At 23.6% G+C, this 22,164-nt stretch overlaps 9 protein-coding genes across 9 annotated transcripts; 5 read left to right on the top strand and 4 right to left on the bottom strand.

Annotated features, from left to right (window-relative positions):
- Nucleotides 1–293: 293 nt before the first annotated feature.
- Nucleotides 294–3,170, bottom strand: SRAE_1000045200 (Protein argonaute-2; the record flags this gene model as incomplete). The annotated part of the gene is made up of 4 exons (XM_024647287.1): nucleotides 294–2,056; nucleotides 2,117–2,751; nucleotides 2,801–3,012; nucleotides 3,054–3,170. 4 exons carry the CDS (start codon nucleotides 3,168–3,170, stop codon nucleotides 294–296), a joined length of 2,727 nt encoding a protein of 908 aa, XP_024501380.1.
- Nucleotides 3,171–4,438: 1,268 nt separating this feature from the next.
- SRAE_1000045100 (Hypothetical protein) lies at nucleotides 4,439–4,666 on the top strand (the record flags this gene model as incomplete). The annotated part of the gene is made up of 1 exon (XM_024647286.1): nucleotides 4,439–4,666. One exon carries the CDS (start codon nucleotides 4,439–4,441, stop codon nucleotides 4,664–4,666), a length of 228 nt encoding a protein of 75 aa, XP_024501379.1.
- Nucleotides 4,667–6,036: 1,370 nt separating this feature from the next.
- Nucleotides 6,037–8,098, bottom strand: SRAE_1000045000 (von Willebrand factor, type A domain-containing protein; the record flags this gene model as incomplete). Its single annotated transcript, XM_024647284.1, has 2 exons — nucleotides 6,037–7,539; nucleotides 7,784–8,098. 2 exons carry the CDS (start codon nucleotides 8,096–8,098, stop codon nucleotides 6,037–6,039), a joined length of 1,818 nt encoding a protein of 605 aa, XP_024501378.1.
- Nucleotides 8,099–8,552: 454 nt separating this feature from the next.
- Nucleotides 8,553–11,036, top strand: SRAE_1000044900 (Twinkle protein, mitochondrial; the record flags this gene model as incomplete). Its single annotated transcript, XM_024647283.1, has 5 exons — nucleotides 8,553–8,816; nucleotides 8,864–8,998; nucleotides 9,037–9,111; nucleotides 9,174–9,280; nucleotides 9,401–11,036. The coding sequence occupies 5 exons, from the start codon at nucleotides 8,553–8,555 to the stop codon at nucleotides 11,034–11,036; spliced, it is 2,217 nt and encodes a 738-aa protein (XP_024501377.1).
- Nucleotides 11,037–11,975: 939 nt separating this feature from the next.
- Nucleotides 11,976–12,347, top strand: SRAE_1000044800 (Hypothetical protein; the record flags this gene model as incomplete). The annotated part of the gene is made up of 1 exon (XM_024647282.1): nucleotides 11,976–12,347. The coding sequence occupies one exon, from the start codon at nucleotides 11,976–11,978 to the stop codon at nucleotides 12,345–12,347; it is 372 nt and encodes a 123-aa protein (XP_024501376.1).
- Nucleotides 12,348–13,995: 1,648 nt separating this feature from the next.
- Nucleotides 13,996–15,058, bottom strand: SRAE_1000044700 (Protein Hikeshi; the record flags this gene model as incomplete). Its single annotated transcript, XM_024647281.1, has 5 exons — nucleotides 13,996–14,346; nucleotides 14,434–14,534; nucleotides 14,595–14,724; nucleotides 14,790–14,862; nucleotides 14,997–15,058. 5 exons carry the CDS (start codon nucleotides 15,056–15,058, stop codon nucleotides 13,996–13,998), a joined length of 717 nt encoding a protein of 238 aa, XP_024501375.1.
- Nucleotides 15,059–15,635: 577 nt separating this feature from the next.
- On the top strand, nucleotides 15,636–16,793 carry SRAE_1000044600 (Hsp90 co-chaperone Cdc37; the record flags this gene model as incomplete). Its single annotated transcript, XM_024647280.1, has 2 exons — nucleotides 15,636–15,824; nucleotides 15,873–16,793. 2 exons carry the CDS (start codon nucleotides 15,636–15,638, stop codon nucleotides 16,791–16,793), a joined length of 1,110 nt encoding a protein of 369 aa, XP_024501374.1.
- A 280-nt stretch (nucleotides 16,794–17,073) lies between these two features.
- SRAE_1000044500 (Signal recognition particle 14 kDa protein) lies at nucleotides 17,074–17,482 on the top strand (the record flags this gene model as incomplete). Its single annotated transcript, XM_024647279.1, has 2 exons — nucleotides 17,074–17,176; nucleotides 17,238–17,482. The coding sequence occupies 2 exons, from the start codon at nucleotides 17,074–17,076 to the stop codon at nucleotides 17,480–17,482; spliced, it is 348 nt and encodes a 115-aa protein (XP_024501373.1).
- Nucleotides 17,483–18,612: 1,130 nt separating this feature from the next.
- Nucleotides 18,613–20,190, bottom strand: SRAE_1000044400 (Nicotinic acetylcholine receptor family and Neurotransmitter-gated ion-channel transmembrane domain and Neurotransmitter-gated ion-channel family and Neurotransmitter-gated ion-channel ligand-binding domain and Nicotinic acetylcholine-gated receptor, transmembrane domain-containing protein; the record flags this gene model as incomplete). The annotated part of the gene is made up of 4 exons (XM_024647278.1): nucleotides 18,613–19,331; nucleotides 19,379–19,471; nucleotides 19,526–19,991; nucleotides 20,050–20,190. The coding sequence occupies 4 exons, from the start codon at nucleotides 20,188–20,190 to the stop codon at nucleotides 18,613–18,615; spliced, it is 1,419 nt and encodes a 472-aa protein (XP_024501372.1).
- Between the last annotated feature and the right edge of the window lie 1,974 nt (nucleotides 20,191–22,164).

Raw genomic sequence — 22,164 nt, 5'->3', positions numbered from 1 at the left:
TTATCATGATGTTGTATGGTGTATAGAAAATATTAATGAAATGATTCAATTTAAAGATAAATAATTAAATTTAAAAATTGTTCTTATTTCTTCTTTTGTAAAACTAGAAAACTCTTAATACAATGCTCTAAATGGTATTAAACATTTCTTATATAGTAACTTTTTATTGTCATTTTTTTTTAATTTATTGAAAACTAAAATTAAAAAAAAAAATAAGAAACACAAAATTATTTAAATGAACTTATTATTAATCAAAAAAATTAACTAACAATAACCAAATCGAGAAAAAAAATTTATGCGTTAACACGAATGTTGTTGAAAACTGTAGTAGCATAAGATAAAGCTGCGTTAGCTGAATCTTCATTACTGATGATTTCTTTTTGACCATAACGGTGATTATTGGCATTGAGTATATTTCTACCACGTTCAGCATATTGATTAGCAATGTATACAGGAGCCGGAATACTAACAGGTAAAGTTACAATTTGATAATCATAAGCCAATGAATTAGTCAAACCTTCTAATTCATTCATATCCATTTTCAATTCATCATAAAGAAGAACGTATCTAGGAACTTTAACAGTTCCTTGAAGGCCAGAATGTGAACTAAGATAGAATTCACACAATTTTGGATTTGTGATTCCACTATCAACAACTGAGCCTGGTGTAACATTTTGTGATGGTGCTTTATCGTTTGGATTAATTTTTTCTTTGAAAAGTCTAACATTATGAGCCTTTTCAACAACAATAAAAGCCAATTTACATCCAGGAGCATTTTGCTTAATTTTGGCTTTGATGTATGGTATCTCATAAATACAATAGTCGTTGTATTTTCCCTCACTACCAGAAGTTCTATATATAATAATCTCCCTTGGAGCTCCATTTCGAGAAACTTTAAAATTTTTTACGGTGTTTTCAATTATCTTGTCATATAATTCAATTTGCCCATCGCGTGAAAATTGAATGTATTGAAAGTCACCAGCAAAATCAGTTGTAATCTTTCTAGTGTTTGCAGCATAACCAACTACAGATAAAGTATCTGTTTCTCCAGTTTTTGTGTGATTGAAGCCAATTCCAATAATCATTCTGTCTGGTTTGATGGTATTCTTTAAGTCATAATTATGACCTCCTTTTTTAACATTACTCTTCAAGATAATATTTCCCAAAGTTCGTATTTGATTCCTTTCAATAACTTTCTTGACTGTACTTTGTTTGAGGTCTTGTGTAGTGATTTCATATTGTCTTTCATACAACTTAATTGAATTATGTAAATTGGTTACATTATCAGGAGACATGAATAGAGCAAATTTAGTCTTGTATTTTTTCATGTAGTCAAAAAGACTCTTAAGATCACGTTCATTGGCTGGGCATTTACAAATTTCTGCACAATCAGAAATTTTTACACCATATGTTCTTGCACATTGAACATATTTCTTTATAAACTCATTTGCCATTTTTTCTTGTAAATCGAATTTTCCATTGGATTGAAGAAGAACAGCACACCAATTGTCAATTGATGAAGGCATATTAAATGAACTGTTTCGAGCCATTTCCCAATTACCATTTTCATTAGAAATTTCCATTGTTTTGTTGTTACCAAGAACAACTGTTGGAGCCTTTAATATTCTGCCAGAAGTAGCCATAAATGCTTTGTCAACTGAAAATTTTGCTTCTTTAAGGTATTCGTTTCCAACTAATTGTAAAACAGAAAAAAGATTATGTATTTCAGATAATCTTTTATGAGGTGCAGTTGCACATTCACGAATCATAGCAGAAATTTGTTCTGGAGTTTGACCATTTTTTCTTACCCGCTGGTATTCACAAATCTTCAGTAACTCCATTGGATAAAAACAGTATCCTTTGATACCCTTGAAAATTTTTTTTTGAACAACCAAAGGATAATCTGGATTTTTTAAATGAATATTGTATTTCTTTTTAAAATAATCGGCAACTGAAATTTTCTTTCCATCTACTTCAATAATTTTCTTTGAGGCTGATTCTGTTGTGAAATCATGAATAATAATAACTTGGTTTTTTAAATGAATGCAATGGCATGCTAAACCTTTCAAGTTTTCAATTAGCTTCATTTTATTACTATCAGTAAACTTATTCATACCTCTAGATGTAGATAATAAATCTTCAAATTTTTTTGATAAAAGAATTGATTCATGGAAAGCAGTTTTCTTTACATCTATTGCTAATGCAACACCAGCTTCTTTTCCATTTCCGGAAATAAGCTTGATGGTTTTTTGTGAACCAATTCCAACTTTTTTTCCACCAGGAATCTTTAGAGAATCAACTCCATTGAAACCATATTTTTCCGGATTTGTTAAAAATTGTTTTCCATTTTCATAGAAAACAAAATTTTCTTTTTCTAAAGAAACCTTCATTGACAGAAGTAAAGAAAAGTATTGGACTCCAATATTTTCGGTTAAATTGTCAGAAAAGATACATTCCATTGCATCAAATTCAGTTGTGTACCGAATCTTATATTCCAACTTGCTAACTCCGTTCAACAAATCAGAATTTGCAAGAGCTTCTGGAAATTCAGAATTTTCTAAAGATAAGGTAAAAAATTCTTTTGGCTTATCATCAGTTACAAACTGAAGATGAATTGGATCCAAAATGTAAAGAATTCTTTTGAAGTCAGTTATGGATGACTCAGCCCTAGCAATATTGTACTTTTCTAAAACTTTTTGAAAAGCTGGCCATAAAGTAACCAACTTCTTTCTTGATTCTTGTTCAAGATAACTAAAAATAAATAAAATTATAAAGATGAACTAAGAAATTCAAAACATACTCATTGATTTTTGAAGAATCATTGCTTTTGTTTATTACAATAGATTTTCCAGTGTTCAAAACTTTTGTTATTTCAATTTCATATTGAAAAACTTTTACTCCATCAGTATTTGTTGGTTTTATTCCAAAATAATTTGTAAAAACTTTAACAGCTTTTCCAGCAGTTCCCGGCATTTTTTTATCACAGTATTCAGGTTCTACATCAATAAGAATCTAAAAAAAGTATAAAACAAAAATATATTCACAAAACTTACCCCTTCACGTTTCAATAACTCAACATTAGAAAGTTTTTCACAAGTTTTCTCAGTAAGAACATTAGTTTTTGACAAACCTTGTTTGCCCTTAGCTGAAGCAACGTTCTTAAAATTCATTGCAGTAAAAATCAAATCGTCAGAAATTTTATTTCTAAAATAAATGTTAATTTAAAGAAACACATCATATCCATATCAATTAAAAACAATAGTACAAATTTATTAGATGTAATATATAAATCACTTCAATAACTACAGTTTAACAATATAATGAAGAAAAAAATATCAACTAACGTTTATATGATAACTAATCTAATAGCCCAACTTGAAAGTTGAAAACACTTATGTAACAATCATTTAATAGATTTTGTAATATAAAAACATATAAATTGACAATCTAAAAGTCAAAAAATAAAATGAAACACATCCATGTATCAAAGTTAAAATGTAAAACCCTAAATGATCTCTAAATATCTCAAAAATGTGTATTGACCTCACCTATGACTATATAATATAAAACATTTGAATATTAAAAAAATTTCTTTAACAAAAAGTGAAACAACTTTTTTAATTTAATTGTATAATACAAGAGTAATTTTTCTAATGTATTTCAAAAAAAAAAAAATAATTTATCTGAATAGTAACAATATCATACGATTTTAACTAAAAATAATATCATACAATTGATACAAAGTCATCATATATAAAGATTACAATTTTATGAAAAAATTACTCACTTAAATACTGTTTTATCAAATTAATGGTTTCAAAGTTCATAGTAGCCAGATTAAAAAATAGAATTGTACTTTTATAAAATGTTTTTCTAAAAGATTCACATTATTGTTAAGTAAAAAAAAATGTGAAATTTTATATGTATTTTAATAATAAAGTCTTAAACAGTTATAAATATCTTATATTCTTTTAAAATATAAAATGTATTAACAATATGTAAAAGTACTAACTTTATTGTACTATTATAACAAAATGTAGAATGTTTATCATATGAAAAAGTATGGATAGATACTCATTATATAATTATACTCTAGTAATTAATACAGTTTTAACAAAAAAATTTATCTTTGCACAACTATCTATAATATATGTATTTTGAACTTCTTCAGTAATAATGTTAAATGTTTAAACTTTTATCCATTATATATGTAACAATTATATTGAAATTACTTGTTAAGAAGTTAAATTACATAGTATCAACTGTAATTCTATCAGATAGTCTTTTTTCTACACTTTTTTCAATTGAAAAATGTATAATATTATAAATTTGAATGAATTATTTAACCAATAAGTAAATTTTGAATATTATTTAAATAGTTAAATCTTAACAAAAAAAAATTTTATTCATCATAAATATTTTTTCGACAAATGAAGTTATGGATTCTCCTGGATTACACATTGACCAATTAAATTTTGATATCACACGTATATTGGAAAAATTCTCTATTCTTATAAAACTTCGTGAACAAAATGAATTATTAAAAAAAGAAATATGTGAAGAGACAAAAAAAATCTCTGGAAGTCGTGAGGCAACAGAAGTCTCTCCTCATGATTCAATAGATTTTGATGATGATAATTCATTCTTTACTGCAGAGTGTGATTAAAGTATAAAATCTTAAATATACTGTAAAACGAAAATTTTCCAGTAATTTATGAGAAAATTAAATGCTAATTATGAAATTAATTTTGTTTTTTTTGTTAAGAATATATTAATTAAATAAGTGTATAAAAATATTTATTCATATAAATATAAAACTTTGTTAATTATAGTTTTTTTCTAATTTATGAACATCTTTAAAAATTAGATGCAATTTTAATATTTGGTAACCTTTTACTTTTCTTGTATCATTTTCGTATATGTTATATCTCAAAAATGATAAGCAAACATATATTTTACAAAAAGATAAACCATTTTGATAGAAATAAAAAATTTTTACTTTTAATAAAAATATACTACATTTAATTGGAAATCTTAAAAGAACTTTATTCACCATTAAAATTAAAATTTTTTTTTAAATTTCTGAATTATGATTATCAAGACTTTTTGGTATTTTTCCATGAAAAAATATTATACTTAAAAATATCGTTAATTATTTATCATTTTGTAAATATAAATAAAATCTTTCGTAATTGTTAAATTATAAAAAAAAGAAATAAGGTAAAGTTAATTGAAACACATTATTTTAAAAATAAGTTGACATTGAAAAATATTTTTTTAAGACAATAAAAAATAAAATTGCACAAAGAATCCAGTGATAAAATATTTTAAAACTTCTTTTATTGTAATACATATTGCTCCAACATTTTTTATTATGTTGAAAAAAAAGTATTACATTATCCCAACATTTAAAAACTTTTATTACCCAAATTTTTTTAAAAATTCAATTTTTTTTGTTGTAATTTTGTTTCTATCATTTTTAAATTTTAATATAAAGTGTCTATATAACTTTTTAAATTTTAATTATTTTTACTTTATAATTTGGCAACACATTTTTATTTTATTTGTACTTTTGATGATCATTAGTTTATAATATAGCATGTAAATTTTTCCTGTTTTTGTTTTTTTTTATTAATTAATATTAATAAAAAAATAATAGTAAAAATATTATTACTAACTATATATTGTACTTTTTTTCTTTCAAAAAATTTTAATAGATAAAATTTGAAAAAATAATAGAAGAATTTTATATGAAATTAGTGCATGAATTTAAAAAGTATTTTTATTTAGATTTTTTTTGAGGGAAATTTTGATTTTTAAAAGTAATGAATATGATTTATATTAACATGATAAAACTTTATCAAATTTCTTATTACTAAATGACTTTTACTTTATTGTTTTAATTAATTGTTATTATGTTCCAAATTGTGGCTACTTGAGTCTTCTAGAAATGATATAATTTTGTTGATTTATACTTTAATTATTTGTAGTATTTTTGTATTAAGTGATGTTTTATATATATGATAGTAAGGATATTCAACTACAAGTAATCCTATTTGTAATGAAATTTTTTAATGATTCGTTGGCTTCTGTTGTTGTATAATCCCAATATAATATTCTATCGTTACTTGTTAGATAATTTAATGCTGGTATTAAATCTTTTCCAAAAACTATAAAATTTAAACTGCCTTTATTTTTTACATTTGTAGCATATGGAATTGAAATTTGAATATCCTTAGTTGTTATATTACTAGAAAGAAATATAAAATGATTTTGTACTTCATTTTGGGGGTAAAATACAAAACCACTCTCTAGTGCAGCTAATAAATTAGCTAAGTTTACTCTGTCCCCAGTTTGTTGTACTGTTCTAACTATTCTAAAGAATTCTTCTTTTGTATTAACAGAATTAAAATTAACAATTATATCTGCTGATGTGTAATATTTTACCAATGATATTCTTTCAAAATTATTCCATTCATTTGTTATAACATCGTCACTTGTCAATCCATTTATTTCTGCTTCAAATTTTTCTTTTTCTAGTGCCAATGAACCATCTACAGAAAATGCTATAGCACTTTTACATGGATATACCTGTGATCCATCTAATTTATTATAAAAATATGGTTCAAAGGGACAATTGATAAAACTTTTAAATTTATTGTCAAATTTATCTTCATCACAAGTGGCAAAATCATAAACAATAATGTTTGTTGGATTGAGTGGTTGTAACTCTTCTTCCTTGGCACCTGTTCCCAAAATTATAAAACTAATTTGTCCCATTGCTTTTAATTTTTTTACCAATGGAATAGATTTATTTATTTCGGTAGGAATATATTTTGTTACCATAATAACTGTATTAATTGTTTCAGTTTTTCGATTTTCTAGATAGTTTAGTAATGTTGATAAGAGAACACTTAACTGTGAACCTGGTTTTTGTGTAATACTACTAATAGAATTAGTAAAATCGTTTGCATTTTTCATACTACCAAAAGGTTGAACTATTTGTGTTTCATTACTATAGGATACTAATAATAAATTATCAAATTCTGTTATTACACGTGAAAAATTTTGAATTAATCCAAGTTCCATTTGATAATATTGTGAATTTAGAAGTATTGAACTTGAATCAACAGCAATTATATTGGAACAAGAAGGTATTGTTACCGGATTGCTACTTGCTGTAGTTGTAATATTATGATTAGAAATAGTTACGTTTGTTATATTTAAAGGAATAGTTTTTGTTGAAATAGTTGGAGAGGTTGGTTTAGAATTAGAACAAGTTGCATCACAAAATGAATAACATGTACCATCTTTATTAGTATTTGGGATATAATTATTCACTAGATTTTTGATTTCAAGAACGTTAATATTATTTTTTGATAAAAGGTTCCTCAAATTTTCCAAAGATGGAGCATTACTGAGATATGATAATATTAATATTATATTATAACTATTTGTAAATTCACTCTTACAATCATTATCAATGCTTAGAACACTTAAGATATCTGGTTTACTTGAGGAAGACAATGCCTTATTAACCTTAAAATAAATATTTATTTATTTGTAAATAAAAAAAATTGATTTGTAAATAAATTTTTTTTTTACTTGGGACATTGTTTGAATATTTGTAAATTTTACAAAGAAATACTTTACAGAAATGTATATATAAATATATATATACGTAACATATAGTGTAAGGGCAAAAAATTACTTCTAAAAATTACATTACATCAAAATATTTTTAAAGTTGAACTTTTGAAGTCAATTTTTTTTTTACTCCTACCTTTGAAATTACTTCTTGACCTTGGCTTTCAATATTATATTTAGAGTAGAAATTATTTAAATTTTCTAGACTCATATTAACTCTAATGAAATAAGTACTTATTATATCTGAAGAAGGTGTAGATTTTGCCATGGTACTTGGAACTGTTGATGCCAATATATTATGTTTTGTAGAAGAAAGATTATCACTATTTTTTGAGCAATTTTTACTATCATTTAATGCTAAACTACCAATAATTATTAAAGCTGTTCCTATTATTAATACTACTAAAGAAAAACCTACTAAAAAGTAGGTAAAAACTTTTTTTTTATCCATGAAAATAAAAAATCTAAAAATATAAATAGTTCTTTATTAATAATACAAAAAAAAAAATGTATAATCATTATATAATATTTTTTAGTATATATATAATTTTACATTCTTAATAATTACTTGATTAAAACAAATATTTTTACTCGTAACAAACTTTTTATTATCAAACTTTGTTTTATCTTTTAGTTTAATTTGATACTCTACATAAAAGTAGTTTTTAATAGTTATTATTAGTGTTTTAATTCAGGCTTAACAAAATGTTAAATTTTTTCTTTGATAATTAACACACTCTTGTGACAAAATATTTTTAAATAATTCTTTTATTTTTACAGATTGATAAAAAAAAATTGTTATAAAATTCCTTTTGATTTAATCGGAGACAGAGTACCTATTAATGATAGTAAATAATGTTAGAAGAACTTTATTAAAAAGATATCCATTTAATTGGTATTATAAAATGAATCTTTATCAATCAAATTTTAATAGTTTATTTAAAACCATTAAATTGACGCAAAAATCATATACCTCGATATCAAAATTAAGTGATGTCATTAATAAAGATAAATTTCAATACCTAGATCATGACTTTCTGACAACAGAAGAAAATGATAACTTAACAGAATTGACATATACGGGTAGTAATTCATTGGCAATAACAAATCTAACGCCAACTGATATCAAAAATGATCTAATGGTATACAAAATTCCTACAAAAAATTCTGTATGTAGATTTTTAATTATTTTTTTTTGTATAACTTTATTTTGTAGAAATATACAAATTTTACAACAACTATCTGTACAATATGCTTATCATCATTTTCTAATTACATTATTCCTGAAGCAAATTTGACTCATTGTTATGAATGTGGAGCAGAAGGAACATATGAAAACTTTTTAAAACAGGTTTTTTTAATATTTTGATTTTCATCTATATGTTTTAGCTTGAAGTGAAAAAGAATGTTTTTGAAGAATTGGCAAAATATCAAAATCCTGAAATCATGATTACAGATGATCAGGTAATTAAAACCTTTTATTATTATTATTATTGTTATTTATTATATCAAAGTATTAATTTTAGTTAGATTCTGATTTGTATGATAATATTAGTTTTAATAATTTTTTAAAAGAGTATGAGGAGAATGATAGAAAAATTGAATTAATCAAACAATCCCATATAGAAAAGATGTATGTTTGTCATTTTCATTTATATATATATATATAGGTTGATAAAATTTATGTTCAAAATGATAAATATATTTTTTAAGCAATCTTATAATAGTTTAATGTAATTTTAATCTTTTATAGGAATTCAAGTAAGGAAAAAAATATAACTGATAAACAAGATTTTGATATGATATTTCCAAGTATAAAAGAATATTATACGGATTCAAATATTTTAAAAATTTGGAATGAGTCACATGAAATTCCTGATGATCTAGATTATAATGTTAATGTGGAATTTAAATTATTTAATAAATTTTTAGGTATAGATAGATTATCACCAAGTCTTTTAAAAAAATGTAATGTAAGAATGCACATTAATGGAAATAATGAGTTGGCACTTGTTTATCCACGATATAAAAATCTTGAAAATTCTAGCAATCCTATTGGCATTAAAATTATACGCCAAACTAATAATAGTAAATTAACTAAAGAAAATTATCCACTAGATGAAAACAAGTATTCCGGTTTTTTTTGTCATCATTTAATGAAGTTAGATGAAAAAAGTGTTATTTTAACAACAAATGAAAGAGATGCAATGGCAATAAATGAGGCAAAATGTGTTATAACTGCACTTTCTTTACCAAAAGGCCATAAATTAGATTATTCTATTATACCATATCTAGAAAAATATGAAATGATTTACCTATGGTTTCCTAAAAAACAACAACGTTATGCTAAAGATTTAGCTATTTTATTAAATATAGAAAGATGTATTATAATACTTGAAGAAAATAGGCCTATAGAATTATTAAGATATGGAAGAATGAATGATATCACTAATATTATTTTAAATATATTAAAAAAACCAAGAATAAATAGTCTTACTTCTTTAAAAGAGTTAAGAAATGATGTTAAAATGGAATTAGTTGATAATAGTGAAAAAATTAAAGGATTTTCAAATTGGATTCGTTTTGATATACTAAATGATTATCTTGGTGGACTTAGACCTTCAGAATTAACTGTGGTTACTGGTGGAAGTGGATACGGTAAAACAACATTTATATGTGAATATGCAATTGATTTATTTACGCAAGGCGTCCGAACTCTTATATGTAGTTTTGAAATGAATGAAGAAAAAATTATGAAATGGATGGTAGTACAGTATGCTTCAGTGCCTTTATATAGAAAAGAATATCATTCTAAGATTGATATTTGGTTAGATAGATTTGAAAAAGGTCAACCATCTTTAATGTTTTTGAAAACTAATACTTTAAGAAATAAAAATATTACTGATATTTTTAATATTCTTAAAGAAAATATTATTCAATGTGGTATTCAACATATTGTTATAGATAACTTACAATTTTTAATTGGTTTAAGTACATTAAATAATCATAAAGCAACAAGTATAGATAAATTTAATTTACAAGACCAATTTATAGGTCTTCTTCGTAACCTGGCAACTGACTGTGGAGTTCATGTTACCTTAGTTGTTCATCCACGTAAAATGTCTGGTGATGCAAATGTTGAACTTCAAGATGTTGGTGGTAGTGGTAAAGTAACACAAGAAGCTGATAATGTTTTAGCAATTATTAGAAAAGAACATCCAACAGATCCAAAAATAGTTAAAAAATTTTTAGTTATTCTTAAAAATCGTTATGGAGGAAGGAGGACATCATTTGAACAATTAGAAATGGTATATCAAACTTCAACTTATACACATGTCATAATAGATCATAGTAAAATTGATGTTTATGACAATAATGAAGACATATAAATTGAAATTCATTAATTATTGAAGATAAACTATAAAATGAATTACTTAATTTGTAATTCAATAATAAAAAAAGAAAATGTATATTATTTTAATTAAATAAATTAAAGAAAAATCCCTCAATTTTATTATATTTTACCACTTTATTACTAACTCTCCTTCCATATCATCTCTCTCACATGTTTTCCTTGTCTACTTCTTATATGCCTCTCTCTACACCTTCTATAAGCCATTACAAACCCTAAAAATAAAAATTTTATCTTTTTACATTGAACAATGAAAAATTTTAAACAAACTCTTCTATTAACTAACTCTCATACATAGCTATTTTAATAATTCTACCAACCAACCTATCTTTTTTTTTTTTCTATTTTTTTTTACGGCATGAAACATGTATATATATATATTATATATAACTCATTTTATTTATATTATTATTTATACTTTTTTTTTTTTACCTCTAAAATCACCATAAAAAGTTTGAAGGCATATTTTAATAAAAATGTATAGTTTATGATATCATTTTACATAACAATTTAAAAATCTACTTCTAATAATTAATTTTAAGCTAATCTTCTACAAATTTCTCATATATCTCATTAATACTTTTCATTGTATTCTCTAATACCTTTTTATATTATAAAAGTGCAACTACAAGAATATATAAATATTATACATATTGTTTTATTTTATAACATTTCTTAATTATAGACAAAATATATTATTTTTCAGTTATTCTTTTATACATTTTCTTTTTAGTTCAAAGAGAAAATTGGAAAAGGAAAAAGTTATTATTAAATACATTTATATTGCTTGTAGAATATTATTTAGTTTATATCATTTCTGTAACATATTAGTTTTATTAAAAGTTAATTTATTTCTATTTGAAAATATACAAATATATATATATGTATATGTATATATGTATGTTTATCAAGAATGATGCTATATTTTTGTAATATTTGTTCATCAGTCTTCTCTGATTATACTATATTTTTTATTCATACGGATTTTTGTATATCATTTTTATATGAACAATATAATAGATCTATTATTGGTTTACCATGTAATTTAAATCCTAAAGTTATTGAACCAGATAATTTACAAAAAATTGTCAAACAAGTCTTTGCTCCAGAACCATATTTAGTGGTGGATGATGAAAAAATTCACGTAACACAACCATTGTATATAGATACAAACTTTGACAATATTAAAATACATGATAATAAGAGGAATAATAATATAACAACAGTATCAAATTATGACAATACAAATTATGAGCCATTACTTATGATAAAACCTAATTATTCTTAAAATATACGATTATTTTAATATATATTTTATGCTAACATTTATTGAATAAATATTAATTTATACATCACATTTTAGTATATCATTTCTTTTCATTACCTCGTTGTTAATTTCAATATATACATACACTTCTATAATATATTATGTATGTTGGAGGGAAAGTAAAAGAAAAATACCAATAGAAAATATTTTGGTAGTTATTGTTTTTATTTCTATTATATAATAAAAATGATAAAAGTTTCTGGAATTATACTTATCTTTAAAATTTTTAACATGTCTCAAAAAATCTTTGTATAAAATTAACTTTACAAAACATTCTTTGATTTTCTGTTAATTTATACCAAAATATCATTAATGCTCCAATGTTTGTTTTACAATGAATCTTCCTCCCAAAAAAAAAGAGTTTCATCAATTTTACTCATTGATAACATAAAATCATCTTCATCATATCCTTTTGTTTTTGTAGTTTCTTTTAAAATTATTTTTGAAAGAAACTATCAAAAGATTAACATTCAAATTGTTTGTTTCTATGATTAAAATAAAAAATTTAGATAAACTAACTGAGTGATAAATTTATGTGAAATTTTTGTTCTTATATATTAAACTGTTTTTTAATTTACCATACTTTTTTAATATCATTTATCCTTTTAATATAATATCTTTTTTTAGTAATGTTTAATAATAAATTACATTATAACTTTTATAATCTGTTATTTTATTTTTTTTTTATATATATAGAAAAATCTATTTATTTATTGTAATAGAAATATTCATTAACCAATCTTACATTTATTGCTTGTTTTAAAATACTTGAAAAATAAATAAAAAAGAAACAATAACAATAGTTGGTTTTTATAACATTTATCACAAACATATTCATATAAAAATATGTAAATCAAACAGAAAAATTGATAGTATAACTTTTATCATGAAATTATATTAAAAAATATAAAAGTTAATAATAATATTATTTAAAAAATTAATTAAATTATAAATTATAATAACTGTTTCTTTTGTCAAAGTAAACTCTTCTTTCTTTGATACCAAAATTGGTCCTTGAAATTAGGTGATATGGTATAGGAAATAAGACTAATTTTCTGAATAACAACAATTTTTAATAAAAAAAGACATTTATTGAAAAGTTTTTATTAAATCAAAATCTAATTTAATCTATATTTATCCAATCTTACATTCTTTGGAACATACTTAAATTGATTATTTCAAAAAATTTCAACTTTTTTTTATATATTAAATATTTATTTAATATATTATTATAAAAAAAAACAAATTGGTAGCAGTATTTTAACCGTATAGTTTATTATAATAAATATATTAGTTATACCCTGTATGTTAACTTTCACTGGGTAACCAAGTATTGAAAAAAAAAATTCTTCTATACCATTTTCAATAATTAATCTTTTTTAACATACAAAAAAAATTTATTGATGAAACCCTTAGACTGTTCAAAACATGTGGCAAAAAAAACAATAAGTACCAATATTTAAAAAAAAATCAAACATGAAATGTTTTCTCTTCTTTTTTATAATATTTCTAGAAAAATTACATTTTCTTAGTCGAGGTGACTGGAAAGAAATGATAGCAAAAGTGAATATAAAAGTGCACAATTACTGTAATGAAAGATAGAGTAATTTTAATTAAGATCTTTCCAAAACTTTGGGTTTGCCTTCATACGACTATCAAATTTATTATACCACTGTTCAAGACACTTAGCAGGAATCACCTCACTACTTTGTCCAAAACCATTGCTATTTGGTACGGTAGTAATAAAGGACTGACAGTAATTGAAAAAGTTAGATAACATCTTTCTGCAAAACTCTGTCATTTCCCCTTCCATAGATGGTTTGACTCCTTCAGAAGTTGTTCTTTGATTAATCTCATTCTCTGGCTCTACTTGAATACCAATCTGACAACAATTATGAGATAAAGTAAATATATTTTGTTGAGAAAATATATTTGAGTGAGTTGGTTCTTTATCATACAACTACAAAAAGACAACATTAAAGATACAAAACACAGGGATATTAATTTAAATGTCAACTATATAATTATTCATAAAGTGAAAACTTACATTACCAACTTTAAACATAGCACTTGGCTTGTCATTTGTAATTGCTCCTAAATAATGCCAAGCAGGATCTGTATTTCCTATATTTGCCCATCTCATATAAACTAGAATTAATTATTTATTAAAGTTTAATTAAGTCATTATATTTAAAAAGATTTTCTTACTTGATCCACCATATCCTGCTGGGAAGGCCTCAACTCCTGTCAAAAATACAACTATATGAGATATATTAGTGTTGTCTTGAATAGTACAAAGAAAATTTGTTGGTGAAACAATCTCAAAATTTGCATTCACCTAAATAATATTTATAAAAATAAAATTATTTTTCAATAGGATAAATTTTGTCGTTTTAAACTTACACTTCTCCCAACAACTAAGGCCCCAAAAACATTACTTGTCATTATTGGAAAATTGTATATATAATTTTCTATACTATTAAATAATATATTAAATATTAACAAATAAATGAATCCTGTTCTAATGGCTGATGAAGGATTAATAAAAAAAAACAGTAAACAAAATGTTTGTCTCTCAAAATTTTCTAACAACCATTAGAGGTAATATACCTGTAGTTTGGTTTATTTTGTTGTTTTCTCCTTAAATAACAAAAGTATCCCGCAATAGACATATCTCCACCAATTACGCAAAATAGATTCTTCTAGAACTATCTTCTTTCTTTAAAAAAATATTCTAGAAATGTCAACTTCACATGACTTCTATTTTTATTGTTTGATGTTTCGACAATATACTGTTGTGTGTTGTTACTCTTAATCATTTTTTATTTAAAACTTTTAATATTTTCTTTTCCGTTCATATTTTTTTTTATTTACCCTCCAGTTTTATATACTAGGCTCTTGAGAAGAAGAAATATTGGTAGTTGAGAGGTTTGTCGATTATATCTTCTTCATCATTTATTTATATATGGAAAAAATGCCTCATTTTTTTTTATAAAGTATTTCAATTAATCTTACATACATATAAATGTTAAATTTTTATTCATCACAGAAAAAATCCAACACATCTATACCTTATTATTAAGTAAGCATTTTTTAGCAAGAAAAAAAAAGAATTCTATTGTATGGAGTCTTTGCACTTTTTATATTTTTTACGTGACAAATTTAAGTTTTTTTTTACTATTATATTCTAGTAATCATCACATAATTTTTTATGCATATTTCTTCTAGAATTTTTTATAGAATTTAATCATGCCTATTGACTATTCTAAGTGGGGAAAAATTGAGGTATCTGATGATGAGGATGATACTCATCCTAATATAGATACACCGTCATTATTTAGATGGAGACACCAGGCACGTCTAGAAAGGATGGCTGAACAAGAGAAACAAAAAAAGGATTTGGAGAATGAAAAAAAAGATATTAATGTTCACATTACTGTAAGTTCCTTTAATAGTATATCCATAATTAGTTGTTTTTTTATCTAGGAGTTGAAAGCAAAACTTGAAGACACTACATTAGATGATACTCAAAAGGATGAGTATCAAAAGAAACTTGATACTTTTCTTAAGCAGTTAAATGACTTTAAAGATAAAGAAAAGAAATTTGAGGAGATGCTATCTAAGCAACCATGGAATGTTGATACAATAAGTACAGAAAAGTTCTCTAAATCTCGTATTAACAAAAAAAATGAGGACTCATATAAGCCAAAGACTCCAGAGGATGCATATGAAAATATGCAAAGTGTATTAACGAAACATAAGAAAGAAATAGAAATGTATAAAAAGTGCAATGGTATTTCAGAGGTTTCTAATTGTTTACGAACATATCCAGAAATTGTTTGTGAAGAGGTTGCTAATTACCTTACTCTTGAAGCCTTAAATCATGCAATAATGGAGGAGGAACCTGATTTAGTTCGTGTTGCTACTAATGTTCAATATATGCAATATATAATACAGTTGGCTGGAGAATTAAAGATTCCTCCAAATACTTATGTTATGGTCAATCGTTTCTTTGATAAAGTTATGCAAACTAATGAGGTATTCAAGAGAGATCACGCTATTCAATTGGATGAATTTTTAAATAAACTCCGTCATCGTGGTAAAGTTAAGAGGGATGAAGCTTTACAAGAAATTGAGGCTGAAGAGAAAGCAGAAAGAATTAAAAATAGTCCCAAAGGTATTGATCCTTTGGAAGTTCTCGAATCTTTACCAGAGGAGATGAGAGTATGTTTTGAGGAGAGGGACATTGAGAAATTACAGCAAGTTGCCACAACAATGGATCCTGAAGTTTTCAAGCACCACTTCCAAAGATGCAAAGATTCTGGTTTGTGGGTTGCTAACGAGGATGAATCTAATGAAGATTGTGAACAAGGAGATGAAGTACAAACAGAAAGTAAAGAACAATAATAAGTCAATAATATTTTTATTAACAAATAACTAAATTTATAATATAGTTGTTTTTCCATCTCCAAATAAAATATATTTCTTAATATTCTGGTATCTTGACGCGCGAGAAATTATAAAACACATGGAAGGATGCATCTTCCATGTGTAAGTTTTTTTCCTACTTCGATTAACTCCGACGCGGTCTCAGAGGAAAATTCAAAAAAAGTGTTTCTTTTAGTTGGTAGTATATTTTTTTAAACAATCTATTCCTGTTACTTGTTTATTCTTATATTCTCTAAATATGGTTTTACTTGATAATGATGCTTTTATTGTTAGATTATCTGATTTAATGATGAAAACGAGACTTGGTGGAAGTAGTGTCGTAAATTTAACTTTAAAACAATGTAAGTAAACATTTTTTTTAGAAAATCATAGTTGTTGTAAACATGTTTATTCTATTTTTAGATGATGACAGAAAAAAACCAATATCACGTGATCCAACCAAAGCTTTACAGGAAAATAAAAAAAAACTATGCCTTTTTCGTGCGACAATTGGAAGTAAAAAGATAAGTACAGTTGTTGAAGCTGATAATGTTGAAAGATTTCACAACACTTATGTTAATGTAGTACGTGGTAATGCAACTTCCTTACAAAAAGATTTTACGGAAAAAAGGAATTTAGCACAGAAGAAGACGAAACGTGCGGTATAAAAGGAGGGGAATTGACATTTATTTTATTTAATATTCCTGCCTAACATTTATTATTATCTCTAAACATTATATTATAAAAAAGATTTTATTGTTAATAATATTGTTTTCCATTTTAAAATTATAAAAACGCTTTTTTGGAAGAAAAAATGAAAGCTTTTTATAAAATAATTTTATCTTAACATAAATATGAATTCACGAAAACTAGAAACACAATTCTTTTTCAAAACTTCTTATATTTTAATGGAAATTTATACATAAAAAAAATTCAACTTTTTTTAATTTAAACCTAAGTCAAAACTTTAAAAAAAAACATTTGATCAAAGGTTTAAAGTACATCTTTGGAGATTAGAAGCACTTGTTTTATGATTGCAGTTTTATTAAAAAAAGATTTATTAGTTTTTAAATATAGTGCTGAAAACATTACTTTAGGAACTTTCTAGAATAATCTTAAAATAATTTATTTAATTATAATATTTAGAAAATAAGAAAAATTGTTGAAAATTTTTACCAAAATTTAATAACATTCCAAATTATTAAAACAAATAAATGTTACAAATATATAAAAAATGGATTTACAAAAAAAAAATTTTTTATTATTTGCTGGATAAAATGACATGTCATCTGTGAAGGTAAAATAATTTTTTTTAAATTTTATTATAACAGTAAAAGATTGAAAGATGAAATTTAGCAACATTTTTTTAATAAAAAAGTTAATTAAAATTAATGATAACAAAATTGTAGGAATGACTTTCAAGAATGTCATATTAAAGTTTTATTAAATATTTTTTTTTTTTGAAAGTTATTATGATAAAAATAAAAACGGTTAAAAACTTGAATCTTGAAAAAAATTTCAAAAAGGTAATTTTAAATAATGATTACCAATAAAAATTATCTAACTAAAAAAATTTAAACTATTGTTATTTAATAAAAAATGATAAAAATCAAATTTAACAATATACTCATTAGGAAATATTTTTACTAGATTAAAAAAAGACTTTTTTAAATCTAAGTTTTATGATTGTTATTATATTATAAAAAAGTTTTAAAATGCTTTGGGAGATGTGCTTAATTAAATATATGAAATAAAAATTAAATGTATATATATATATATATAATGGAAATATCTTTATTTATGCAATAATATATGGTGCAGAAATAACGATTCCCAAACATGTAGCAAAGATAAAGAATGAAAATATATAAAAACAAAGACGATCAACAACCATAGCAGCAAATTTCCAATCATTTGACTGTGCTGCATCTCGATCAGCCTCAACAAGCCTTTTTGTTATAATTTTTAATTCATTATAAATTCTTTGTAATATCAATAATGTTGCTTTTCTGGTATTTTCTTGTGATGAAGAATTACCAGATGATGAAGTATTATCTTTGATTGGGGTACCTTTTCCATAACTAATCATTCCATTTATCTTACCCGTTGTAATATATTGATGAAGGCGATGTTCAATATCTAAAGAGTTTCTTCTACTAGAACCTGTCTCAACATCTTTGATATTTCTTATCAAAGATTCACTATGTTTTTTTGGTTTTGTCCATGGTAATAATGGTGGTAGACATTCCCATGTCAAAACAACTCCTGGCCTTTCCATTCTCAATAAATATGGAAGCCAATATAATAGTATTGTTCTAGATGTTACACCCATTTCATGAGTTTCAGAAGTTCTATAATGTAAATTAAGAACATATACTGTAAAAACTGTTGATAATGTAACAATTATCATACAACAAGAAAAAAATATTCCCAATAAAGGTACAGCTTCAGAGGTAGCTGGAGACATTTCAGAAAGAATACTTAAAAAGAAACAAATAGAAAGGAGGACGGTAATTTCTATAATTGTAGATAAGCAAAAAACCTTGTTATAGTAATAAACATACGAAGGGTAATTTTTTCTCCAGCATCTGGTGGTAATGTAAATCCTAATAAAGACATTGCAGTAGTTAATAAACAAGGCATAATTAAATTAAATCCTAAAAATAACATTTAATTTAGATTAAAAAAAAATAAAATAAAAATAATGTTACCATAATATAAAGTTCTTCTACGTAAATGAAGATAAAAGGTTAAATCAAGATATGGTTCAACACAACAATCATATCTTTTTTCATTTCTTATAACAGTAGTTAAAGGTAAAGCCCATTCACCATTTGGAAGGTACTCAGAAACATCAAAACCATTTTCATCAGGTTGAAGATCTAACTTAAAACCATCATATGTCCATGATCCAAATTTTAAGGCACACCTTTGTTCATCAAAAGGAAACCAACGAATATTTATCTTACAACTAACTTTAAAAATACCTGGTGGTATCCAGGTACATTCACCATTATTTTGAACAACAATATTTGTAGGATAGGTTGAATCAAAATTTGGATCAACAGAATTATATAAAAGTGCATCTGGTTTCCAAAGTTTGACAGTAGGAAATCTTATATCTGTTATATTACCATATTCAGTGGGATCCCAGACTAATTTATAATCTGTCCATCTCTAAAAATTATAAAAAAAAATATTTATTTAACTAAATATATTTATAAAAATATTTTACATAATTTAACCAGGCATTAATGTGAACAATTTGATTTTTCTCATCAACATCAATTAATTGTTGAAGAGAAACTTTGAGATAAACTTTGACAGCTTCCGAATGATTGGCAACAGGCCTCTCCAGAAACATATAATCTCTCATCAAATCTTCATATAACCTTCTTTCATGATAACTAGCAAATAAAATTGTTAAACCATTTATAAAAAAAAGAAAAGAGATTTTAAGAATCATCTTTTTAAAATAATAATTTATCTTTATGATAATTAAAAAAGAAATTTTTATTTTTTACCATAAAATATTTCTAAAAATGATATTTATTATTATAAAATTTTTTTGATTACAAATATGTATAAGTAAAATAAAATGAAAAGATAGATGGAAGAAAGGAATAAAAAAAAAGTATTAACACTTTGTAGTATAATTTCAGAAGAAGAAATATGACCAACAAAAGTAATCTTAAAGTTTATTCTTTATATAAAATTAAATAAATATTTTTAAAATCATTTTTTGATTGGTAATTATTTCTTTTTCAAAAACTTTAATAATATATTTTGATACATTAATTTGTTAAATTAATTTTTTTTTCTCAAAAGTTCATAAATATCAAGACATGTCTTTTTTTTTATTAAATGATAATAATGTTTATACATAATGATAGTAAGAAAGATAAAAATAAATTTAATAGAAGTGGCATCAAAAAACAAGGTACTTTATGTCTGGGATATGTAAAAATGAAGGATCTTGACAAAAAGATATAATAGATATTTAATTTAAACTACATATATTTTTCATTATTAAATATGATTTTTTTTTAATAACATTTATTTTAAATTTTGATTTAGGTAAAGAAATTAAAATCAGAAATAAAATGTGATTTTACATTTTTATTACATGTCAAAATGAAAAGTATTACATTTCGTGTAATATGTAACTAATAAGATAGATAAAAGAAAAAAAAAATGTTATTTTTAAAAATAGATAGTAATATGAGAAGTTTGTGGTTATATTATGATAAATGTGGCACTAAAAGTTTTGTTATAATAGAATCATGGTAAGATTATTTGTAATGTCACAATAAAAGTAGGGTATTTTACCAAAAATAGAAAGATTATTATAATGGCTTGTATATTTTATTTTTGATTAATGATTAAATAAATATATGGATGATAAGAGAAAATATATAAATAGGAATCACTTTTTTGATATTTACATTTTAATCACTTATTTTAAATTTAAAGAGATGAAAGAAAAAGATACATATATTGTTTGTTAAAACAATATATTTATAAAAATAATAGTATTAAGAATAAAAAAAAAAAAAATTTGTTAATTTATTCAATTGTATATTTTTACAACATCTTGTCTTCTACAAAAGGAGAAGATTAGTTTTAATAAAGACATCTCTTGTTAAACCATTTTATTTTATCATTTTTACTTAAACTTCCTCCTTTGAGTTAACTCTAATTTTTATCAAGGTTTAAATACACTCCCATCATTACTACAAATATTTAACTACCAATATATATATATATATATATATATATTTTTATATAAAAATATATATTTTTATATTTATCTTTATTTTATATGGGAATAAAAAGATAATAGAAAGGAGGAAAGGTTTTTATTTTTGCCTACCAAACTAAAATTGAACTGAAGATGAAGTAATAAAGAATCTATTAAAGAAATAACTGTATTAGATTTATTGCCAATTATTTTTGTGTGAAAAGAATGAGAACAGAGTCCCCAAGAAGTAAAATTTTAATGGTTAGTACATTTTAAAAAAGATATATATTATATAATAGACTCTTCATATAAATGTATCCAAAACTATTTTGAAAAATGGTTCTTAAATGATAAATATAAATAATAAAAAAAAAACGTATATTTTAAGGAGACATATGTATATATATTATTTTTTATTGTTGGTAATTATTTTTAAATAAAGAAACATAAATTATCAAAAAAAAAAAAATTTTTATAATAATTATTATTAAAACAAAAGAACAAATGAAAAATTATTTTTTGACAGAAATGAAAGATTCTATAGTTTATATCAATAATATATGGTTGATTAATTTTATATTAAAAAAAAAAGAACATTAAGAGTAAAAA

This window comes from Strongyloides ratti (genome assembly GCF_001040885.1).
Source record: "Strongyloides ratti genome assembly S_ratti_ED321, chromosome : 1".
Classification (NCBI taxonomy): domain Eukaryota; kingdom Metazoa; phylum Nematoda; class Chromadorea; order Rhabditida; family Strongyloididae; genus Strongyloides; species Strongyloides ratti.
This window is presented reverse-complemented; position numbering and strand designations above follow the sequence as displayed.